We start from the raw sequence: 9914 nt of genomic DNA on the forward strand, positions 1-9914 counted from the left end.
GAACCGGGATCAAAACCCTCCCGGGTCCGTGTTCTCCACGCTGCGTTCTACTGCCTGAAACTCATACACCACAGGATTCAATGTGCTTTCACATACACACAAGTATGTTACACGTAAGTGTTAATCTCGTATCTCCTCTTTGACATTTGAAGACAAGCCAGCAACGGTGGTACTTCGGGCGCTGGATTTACTTCCTTGAAAAGCAAATTTTTGAGGCGCCTGGGTGGCTCAGTTGCTTGAGCATCCAACCCTTTTTTTTTTTTAATGTTTTATTTTATTTTTGAAAGAGAGAGAGAGACGGAGCGGGAGCAGGGGAGGGGCAGAGGAAGAGGGAGACACAGAATCCCAGGCGGGCTCCAGGCTCCGAGGCATCAGCACAGAGCCCAAGGCGGGGCTCGAACTCAGGAACCGTAAGATCGTGACCTGAGCCGAAGTTGGACGCTTAACCCATTGAGCCACCCAGGAGCCCCTCCCCTCCTTTTCTTTGACTTTATCTTCCACGGTAGTTTTCATTTTGAGCACCCATGAAAGATTTCCGGGTGAGAAATTCGATCCATGTGGTCATTGGGTCAACGAATTCACCCCATGGTGTTTATTATGCGCCTACCGTGGGCACGGTTCTAGGCACCCGGGACACAGAAGCACGCACGACACGCTGTCTCCAGGCTCATGGCATTGGTCAGAGCTGAGAGGTGATATGCAAATAAGTAAATATAAGAAGCAAAGTGATTTCAGATAAGCATATATTCTCAGGAAGAAGACAGCACATAATGGTGTTTGAGGGACAGTTGAGAATGGGGCAGAGTTATTGCTTTGAGACCACATCCCGTTTCAAGAGCATTTATAAAGCACCTGATGTCTTAGGTATCCGAAATACAGGGAAAGCGCGTAAAGCACACTACCAGGCCCCACAGCGGCAACAGAGGGGAAATCAAATTCCAAGCGGGTTGACTTGCGACCAGTCTCTGAGTTACCAGACGGAGCTTCCCGGGACGACGTTGGCGTTAAAATGTTCATGACACCGAGAGTCTCTCTGGCTTGAAGGCCCACAGTGAAATCGGGTCCCTCCTGGCTTTGTGGGAGCAGAGTAGCTGGAAACATTCCTCCCGTAGAGCCCTCCGCTCCCTGGACTGGAGCCTGAAGCCTGTGTTTGTCCATCGCCCGAGTACTCTGGACCCACTGCTCCCAGAAGCATTCAAACCATGCCAAGCGGGTGTTGCATAAAAAACACACACACACACAACCACGAAAAAAGCTTGTGTGTTCGGCAAATATAAGCGGGTGAGCGGGCCGAGCGTCGCTCAGTCGCCGAGGGGGGAGCTGACGTTCTGCTTCGTCCAGCTGAACGCAAGCAATGGACATGGAGAAGGTCAACTCCATGGACTTTGGAGAATTTGTGGACGTGTTCGGGAATGTCGTTGAGAGATGCCCTCTGATTGCGGCTGCTGTGTGGTCCCAGCGCCCGTTCTCCAACTCGGAAGATTTAGAGAAGCACTTTTTTGCCTTTATTGACGCCCTTCCACAGTCAGGTGAGGCTGCGGCATTAGAGTCTGTGCGAAGGGCTTTCAAGCGTATTTACCCGAATGGTTTGAGATATTTTAGCCTAGTTGCTTATCACTGACGTATCGATTGGTATTTTTATCGTAAGGCTCGATCTCCTTAGACTCGGTCAATGAGGGTCAGACGCTTGCGAGGTGTCGGGCCGGAGGTAGAATTGCCGAGGTAGGTCGGCTCGGGTAAAGGGGTTGTTAAATATTAAAGCCACGAGGTCACGATGCGAGAGGAACAGGCACCGTTCTCCTCGGGCCTCGCAGCCCCACAGAGGCCAAAGGTCAGGCTGAGGGCCCACCCTCTCTTAGCCAAGTGTGTTGGCTCTGGGAATGTCCTGTATGCAAGAGAGGAGACAGCACGGTATCAGAATATCTCAGGAGCCCAGGGGAAAGAGCAAATGGCTGACATTTTTACCAGAAAGGGCCAGTTTGGACTGGACCACCGAGGAAAGTAGACTCACTCAGATCAGCAACTCCCTAAGGGAGTGAAGAGGAAAAGACAAAAATCTGAAGGAATTCCTCTGGCGAAAGGGAGAGAAATTGTTGATTTCCTCTGGCTAGAGAGAGACAAGGCGACCCTTGTGGGTGTGGGGTGAGGAGGGTAGAGGTTTAGGCTTACCCCAAGTGACTCAGAGTGACACAGGGCCTCACAGGGATTCAGAGACCGAGGGTTAGAGTCAGGGCTGCTTCCGGGGCTGTTCGGGTATCTTCAGAAAAGCCTGAAGGGAGGCGAGGGGCAAGGGCTGCCTTCACAGAGGGGCTCCCACAGAGGCCTGGTGGGTGGGGGTGGGGGTGGGGGAGAGGAGGACCGCCACGGTCTTCTCCTCCATAATGAGGCCAACGGACAGTCTTGCCCATCCGTCCAGAGTCTGACATCCGGGGTGGTTTCCGAACGTCCCCCAAATAAGGAACTCGTTTTAATTGATTTGGGGCACATCTAGCAAGAGGAGAGGATCGTGTTATAAAATCAAACGGACAGAAATGTTGACAGTCACCCCCTTCTCGGGGCCTCTCTCAGCTCTGTCACTGGGCTCGGGCATTCGTGGGGCTGAAGGACACCAAAGCCTTGTGACCGATGACTCACAGGATGGTCAGTCCCAGCTTGATGAGCCGAGAGGCTCCCCTTGTCAGCATACAGCCTGCAGAACAAGCTGGAAAGAGTAAGAAGCTACCAGAGCCCATGTTCTAAATGTCTGACAGGAAAAGGCAGGTCAAATGGAAGGCTTCTAGGCCAGAGGGGAAATAATTTTTAAAGGGTGTGAATGCCTTATGAATGGCATTTTTTCTATCATGTTAAAAAAAAATAAAGGAGAAAAATTCCATGATCTGTCTCAATACCTAAGGGGTGGTAGGGCTGGGGAGGGAAAGGATTGCATGGATAATTCAAACCCAGTATTCACTGGTTTATCCAGTTATTCAACATTTATTTAGGGCTTACCGTGGCAAGAACTTAGATAATAAAATTAAAATTTCCCTATTTCCGTCTTCTCTCTCCTCAGCAGTCCCTCCAATCAGTTTGAGCAGAGGTTCTCGTTAAGGTTAGTTAAGGTCTGGTTAAGGTCAAATCCAATCACAGTCCTGAGCAAAGCGGGATATGGGGATTGGCATTCACCCCCTCCCTCCTGAGGCTTGTATTTGATCCCTCTCCTAACTCAGTGGGAGCTCCGTATTCTGGTCAGTGTCAGAATCCTACATCGCTCAGTGAATAGGGACTTAATATCGAATGCGTGAAACGGTTCAGAAGATGAGATCGTAAGATGATTTTGAAAGGTGATGGATCCTGGTACCCTCTCCCCACACATTTCACCTGGAGCGACTTTAGTGACAGGTCCATGGGACAAAATGACCAGAGGGAGCTGGGGTCACTGGGGTGTTTGCTCCCTTCTGCATCAGACACCGTTCTTTGCAGGGACCTCCTTATGTGGATCCTGCTTGTCAGTCCTCTGCCAGTGTCCACATTCTCTTAGGCAGCTGGGAGCAGGGCTTCAAAGCTATAAGGGTGGCTACTTTGAATCTAATCACCTCCATGATGTTGGAGAGGCAACGTGAGCGATGAAAATAATAATAGCGAAAATGCATTTAACCCTTACTTTTGGTGTATTTCAGGCACTTTTGTAAACACTTTCCATTTGTTAACTCATTTAATCCTTATGATAATCTTATAAAACAAGCATTATCATTATCATATCCATCTTACAGATGAGAAAACAGAGGAACAGAAAGGATAATGAACTTGATCAAGAACACACAGCTAGAAAGTGGCAGAACCGGGATTCAAACCTTGATGGTCAACCCAGCAGCTTTTGAAGCATTTTTTAGAGAATCAGAACAGTCTAAAAAGAGTTTCTAGGGAGTTCTTTTATTCATTCACTAATCTATTCAATGCATATTAATGCTTGATGTCCCAGATCCTATGTTGGGTTATTTCAATAAGCAAATAAAACAGGATTTACTGCATAGTCTAGCTTTAATCTGCAGAGTTGGGAATGTAATAGAGTCTTTTAATCCCATAACGAAAAGAGACCTTAAAAGAAAGTTCGGGATAGGGTGATCTACCTGGTCAAGGATTTGTTTTATACACGATCTAAGAAAATCCTCTACAATTAGCAGAAAACAAAATCTTGTTTGTAGAGTAAACCAAGGTTGACAATCCACTCCGGTTACACTATGAGGATTATTGGTCAGTAGGTGGCAGTCCAGGATTAATATTCAGTTCTAGCACTAATTGGCCAAGCACCCTTTCAAGCCAATCAGTTCCTGATTTCCGGCCAAGGGGCGTGGAGAAAATAAAGGGAAGACAGTTGAAACACACATACACACACACACACACACACACACACACCCCAATTCAGTACTAATTTGTGTTAAAATCAAAGATAAAAAGTGCATCTCCTTGTGACATTTCAGAATTGCAACAATGCCATAATTTATTATTTAATACTTCTTTCAGAACATAGTTGTTGAATGAATAAAAAAGATACTAATAATTCCCTGAAATGCAGGCTCTCAGGTATTTAGAAGAGGCTGTTCAAATGTGTTCAATCGAAAGATATATATGGCACTCCTTCCCAAAAGTGATGGGTCGGTCAAGCGCCCACTGTGCCCCAGGAATTGTCCCAGGCGTTGTGGACAAGACAAGTGCCTACCTTCCACGAGTTTACATTCTAGTAGAGAGAGACTGGATTAACATAAGTAAATGAGATAATTTCACATTCTAAAAAAGTATTAGGAGAAAATATGTAATAAAATAAGTCTTTCTTAGGAAGTGACACTGGAGTCCCAAAAACCAAAAGATGAGAAGAAAGCGGTCTAAGCTCCAGGAGAAGGCCATCTTAGAAAAGGAACCTGAGACTTTTTGGATCCAGGTGTCATAAAAAGAAAAACAAACTGATGGCATTTAAAGCCATGAGACCCAGTGAGGACACCTGGGCATTTGTGCAAATACAGAGGGGAAGAGAAGTAAGTATTGAGTCCTGGGTGCTTCAGTGTTAGTGATCTGGCAGAACAGGAACCAATGACGAAAGTAGGCGAGTGATGATAATCTTTTAAGAAGGACAGAGGAACAACCATATGACATTCTCTCAAGAGGCTGAGGAAGAAGACAGGAGAACAGGCCGCTGGGTTTGGGCAAGGTGGCCATCATCTGTGACCTTGATGAGTGCAGACTGGATGGCGGGTGGGACTGAAAGCTTGATAGAGTGAACCTGGGATAGGAGGTGAGAAACCCTTTGAGGTGTTTGCTAAGGAGGAGCAGAGATATAGGGAGAAGCTAGAGGGCAATAGGGAATCAAGGGAGAGTTTAATTTTGTTGGTGGGACGAGTGACTCTAAGGCGTGTTCGTGGTTGCTGAGGATAAGGCAGTGCCGGGAGTGAGGGGGGAAGAAACGGATGTTTGAAATTATAGTCTCGATATGGAAAGAGGACCAGCTTCAAGAACACAACAGATGGGGGGGGGGGGGGCGCCTGGGTGGCTCAGCTGGTTAAGCGACCTACTTGAAGCCTCCAACTCTGGCTCAGGTCATTATCTTCTTGAGTTCCAGCCCCACATCAGGCTCTCTGCTGTCAGCACAGAGTGTGGTTCTGATCCTCTGTCTTCCTCTCTCTCTGCCCTCCCTTGTGCATGTGCCTTCTTTCTCTCAAAAATAAACATCAACACACACACACACACACACACACACACACACACCAGAAGGAATAGATGATCCATTGTACCGGCAGGGAGAACACACTAGTTGGTCCCGATGTAGGGACCCTGGTGGCCTCTAATGGGATTCCAAGCCAGTTGCCTGCTCTGCTCTCCTATTGAAACGAAGAGTGTCCGCTTTGTGCCAGGAACTCTCCTAGATGCAAAGATTGATGACTTGTGGTCACAGCAAATAAGACACGTCTACCCCTACATCCCTGCATGTGCCATGCCAAAGGCACAGGCCGTAGGATTTCAGGAAAGACTGAGGAAAACAGGCAGCATTGAAATGGTCCGGCCAACCCAGGACAATCGACTGACCTGGCCAGTGCGCAGCCCGGTGCGGCTGGGTCAGCGTCATCCCAGATAGTACTCCAGGGGTCAGTGGTGGGGAGAAAAGGTGGAGTCCTGGGCTGGCCCGGATCACGTTCTGGTTTTTTCCTGAGCTACCATCGTCTACTGGCCCCCTCGCACCTTTTTTTTTGTCTCTAATCTGCAGCTGTGTATATGGGTCGCAGGTGTGCGTGCGTGCGTGCGTGTGTGCGCGTGTGTGCGCGCGCGTGTGTTTTCTTCTTCTCTTTGCCCTGCCCTTCTCTGGGCCTCCCTTCTCTTCTCTTCCCCCTACCTTCCCCACAGTGTAAAACACAGGTTCAGTCCTAGGCAAACATTAACCCCAGACGGTGTTTTCAAGAGGGGAGACAACCCAGGGGAGTGAGAAGCGAGGTGCAAGAACGAGGAGGAAAGGGGCAGGTGTGGCGCGCGTGGGACCGGCCCCGCTCCTCCGCGGTCCCCTAGGGGAGTCCGCTCGGGGCTGTATGGGGACGGACGCTAGCCCCACTCCGACGCTCCCCGCCAATAACTACTTTCCCCCAAGCTTGAGCTGGGCCTCTAGAGAATAAGAAATAGGGGGGAAAGGAAGTCAAGACGGGGGGTCGGTCAGAAGACTGGGTCACGGTCCCCCTCGCCTAAAGGCTGCTTTGAAAGCCTGAATATGCAAGGAGGGGGCGCCAGGGAGAGCTCTCTGGGTCAGGACCTGTAGAGACCCTCAGGACTCTATTTCCCCTCCCCAGTCTGCCGTTTGCTGGGGGCCAGGGCTGGGTGGGTGCGGAGGGAATTCGGATTCAGAGTGGTGGATGGTCGCCGGGCACAGCCTCCAGGGCCTGGGGCGGGGATCAGTGCAGGTAGGGAATTTAACACCTTCATTTTCGCCCCACCCGGACCCGGGAAAAGAAGCACCTAGCATTTGCAGTGCCCCGGGACAGGACCCATGAGAAGGGGCCTAAAATAGTGGTGTCGTAGAGATGGAATTACAGGTGACACGACTTTCGTTTAAAACGCCCTTTAACCTTGGAGGGACGGCCAATGCCCCCCAAGTCGCCTGGTATTTGAGCTACTAGCCAAGTGACCTTGGGCAGGTCCCCTAATCCGTTCTGAGCCTCCACGGAATCCTCCCTTAAAAGCAGATGGTCCGGTTCTCCCGACCTGGACCCTGGTCTGTGAGTTGGAAGGTGCAATCCCAACCAACCTTTAATTGGGCAGAAACCGTAAGGTTTGAGTAAGGGGAGGTTTTATGCCGTATTTAAAACGAGTTTTAAATGATCTCCCTCTCCAACAGAGCTCCTGACTCATCTCAGCGCCAGAGTCAGATGCTTCGGCCCCACAGTCCAGTTAGAATGTTTACTACGACTAATAAGAACGGCTGTTTCTTGGATGTTTGCTAGTATTAGGTGCTGCGTTGGGGGGGGGAAATGAATTGTCTCCAATCCTCATAACGACTCGGCAAGTTAGGTGTCATTACCCTCCTCCTACAGATTATGGCTGGCTGCTTACCATATCGGAAATCTTGCCCAGCCTTGAGCATTTGAATTCTGGTTTGAGAGAGCTAAGCAAAAAGGGTTGGTCAGGGCTCACGGAAACTCCCCGGATTAGGATGTAAAAGCTCAGGCATTACACCAGGGGGTTCCACTTTTAAGCCTCGGAGATTATGAGAAGCTATCTTGCAAGAAAACTCCAAGTTGTTCTCTGCGCTGTCTTTAGGATCTATATTTGGAGAAAGGGAATGAGCCTCAGACGGCGGGTGGGCTGGGGGGGGGGCGGTGGGTGGAGGGGAGGGGGGTGGGTGGGAAGGGGGCGTTATTTTCCTAAAAGGAGGAGAGCCACTTTCATTCAAAAGGCTGTGGAAATCCGGCTGGAAATGAGTTTCTTTGCAGTTAATCATCTCTAAGTTTCTCTGGATGCTTCATTCCAGACGCCCCAACCTCACACTTAGGATCACAAAATCCTGGACGTTTATTTGCCGAGCCCCATGGATGTTATCCCCGTTGGGCCCTCCCCGCCCTTCTCCTCTGGAACGGAACGAAACCCATTCGGTGGCTTTTGCAGGAAGTCTTCAGGCCCCCGCGTCCGGCCCTCTCCGACATCAAAGCCCCCTCGAGAGCAAAGGACTTTGAAAAGATACGAAACGCTCGGGCTCCTTATCGCGTCCCTGCTCCCTCCCGAGCATGTCGTAAATTCCGAGCCTCGGAGGCCTCTCCCCTCCGCTCTTCTTGCCCCAAGGTCTCAAAGGACAAGCCTGTCACTTCCCGCCCCGCCCCTGGGTCCGGGCCCAGGCCGAAGGAGCTGGCACCGAGGGGCGCAAGGTTCGGGACGCGTTCGAGGGGCTGCGGCGGTGCGCGCCCCCGCAATCCGGGACACCCCTCGTTGCCCTTCGTCACCTCCAGAAGACCCTGCGTCTCCCCCCTCCCCGCCCTCCCCCAAGCCCCCCATCGGGCGGGGCGGGAGGCCGGCCGGCAGCCCCGTGCGCCCTCTCCGCCGTCTCCGCCGCACGCTGACGCGTCCCCGCTGCGTGTCTGTGCTTCCCCGCAGGCCAAGAGGGCATCCTGCGCTGCCACCCGGACCTGGCGGGCCGCGAGCTGCAGCAGGGCACGCTCACTGCGGAGTCGCGGCGGGAGCAGAGGGGCGCGGGCCTGATGAGCCTGGACGCGGCCGAGCGGCTCCGGCTGGCGGAGCTCAACGCTCAGTACCGCGCGCGCTTCGGCTTCCCCTTCGTGCTCGCCGCGCGTCTCAGCGACCGGGCGGCGGTGCCGGGGGAGCTGGCGCGCCGGCTGCAGCGCCCGCCCGCCGAGGAGCTGCGCACCGCCCTGGGCGAGGTGAAGAAGATCGGCCGCCTGCGCCTCGCCGACCTCCTCGGCGCCGCCGGCCTCGCCGGACCGTAGCGGGCGCGCGAGCCCGGGACCCCGGGCGCGCGTCGGGACCGGCCGCGGCGGGCGGCTGGCGCGGGCCCGGAGCGGCGTCCACCCGCGCACGGAGGGAGGGGAGCGGCGGAGCCATCGGGCGAGTAATGAGCCCCTTTGTCCACCCACCCAGCCGCCCACCCGCGCACGCTTTGCCAACATATCTGTAGGGGGTCGCGCTTCGCCCCGATTGAGCCAGCTCACTGCTTCGATTCTACACTCCCTTTGCAGCCCGTTTGACGCCACCGGCCTTTGGCTCCCCATCCTCTCCTGCTAAGCCCGAGCCGCAAGGCAAAAACGGGCGGAAAAAGGAATCTTTTCTTCCGCAGCGGTGTGTCTGTTTGTTTTCTTCTTCTCCCCCCTCGTTTGCCGCACCCGACATTTACAGGCGAGCGGAAGGCGTTTTCTCACTCTGGGGCGCCTGCTGGAAGCTGGAGCCAGGAAGGCGAAACACTGGTGCGGGGCCTTGGTGCCGGGGAGGCCGCGTGTGGGGGAAGGTGGGCAGGAGGGAGCCCCGTGATGGGCCGACGTTGGGAAGGCGCCCCGTGGGGGCAGGCGGAGTAGCTGTTATGGTCGCCCTTGAGAGAGGGTTGGGAGTGGGGGGCGTCTCCAGGCCGGATGGGCCCAAAAGTCAGGGGCAGGCGGCCTCCCCGACTCTCCCAGAGGTCGGCCCTTGACAGCTGACTGGTCAGACCCTCAGGCTGCCACGGGAGACCCGTCGGTCATTACAAAGTTAATAATAAAATAAATAATAATTTAATAGCACTGACTGAGCAGTGCTGCACATTCTAGCCCGAGGTGAACGTGAGAAACCCTCCCCCCCCCCCAGAGGGCTGACAAAGCAGGTGATGGAGAAAAATCGGTGCCCAGGGAAATCTTTCTGGCCAGAGTAAGCTGTTCCGGGGAGCTTCTGAACCCTGGGGCTCCTGAGCCCCCCTGCAGACCGGA

General features: G+C 52.9%; 1 protein-coding gene across 2 annotated transcripts; it reads left to right on the top strand.

The window, feature by feature from the left end:
• The first annotated feature begins 1270 nt into the window (after positions 1 to 1270).
• On the top strand, positions 1271 to 9675 carry URAD (ureidoimidazoline (2-oxo-4-hydroxy-4-carboxy-5-) decarboxylase). 2 transcript variants are annotated; one of them, XM_019447374.2, is made up of 2 exons: positions 1271 to 1529; positions 8599 to 9654. In XM_019447374.2, the coding sequence occupies exons 1-2, from the start codon at positions 1355 to 1357 to the stop codon at positions 8946 to 8948; spliced, it is 525 nt and encodes a 174-aa protein (XP_019302919.2). In that variant the 5' UTR covers positions 1271 to 1354; the 3' UTR covers positions 8949 to 9654. The 2 variants fall into 2 exon arrangements, with proteins under 2 accessions (XP_019302919.2, XP_053756658.1); XM_053900683.1 differs by lacking the exon at positions 1271 to 1529 and adding an exon at positions 7892 to 8372 and having other exon boundaries at positions 8599 to 9675.
• Positions 9676 to 9914: the final 239 nt, after the last annotated feature.

This window comes from Panthera pardus, unplaced genomic scaffold, assembly GCF_024362965.1.
Source record: "Panthera pardus isolate Hobbes unplaced genomic scaffold, ASM2436296v1 HiC_scaffold_1, whole genome shotgun sequence".
NCBI classification, from domain to species: Eukaryota; Metazoa; Chordata; class Mammalia; order Carnivora; family Felidae; genus Panthera; species Panthera pardus.

Coding starts and splice junctions, on each gene's coding strand:
- URAD (XM_053900683.1), top strand. CDS start 8,039: ATGGATGTTATCCCCGTTGGGCCCTCCCCGCCCTTCTCCTCTGGAACG. Junction 8,373..8,598: donor CTGGCACCGAGGGGCGCAAG/GTTCGGGACGCG, acceptor GCTTCCCCGCAG/GCCAAGAGGGCATCCTGCGC.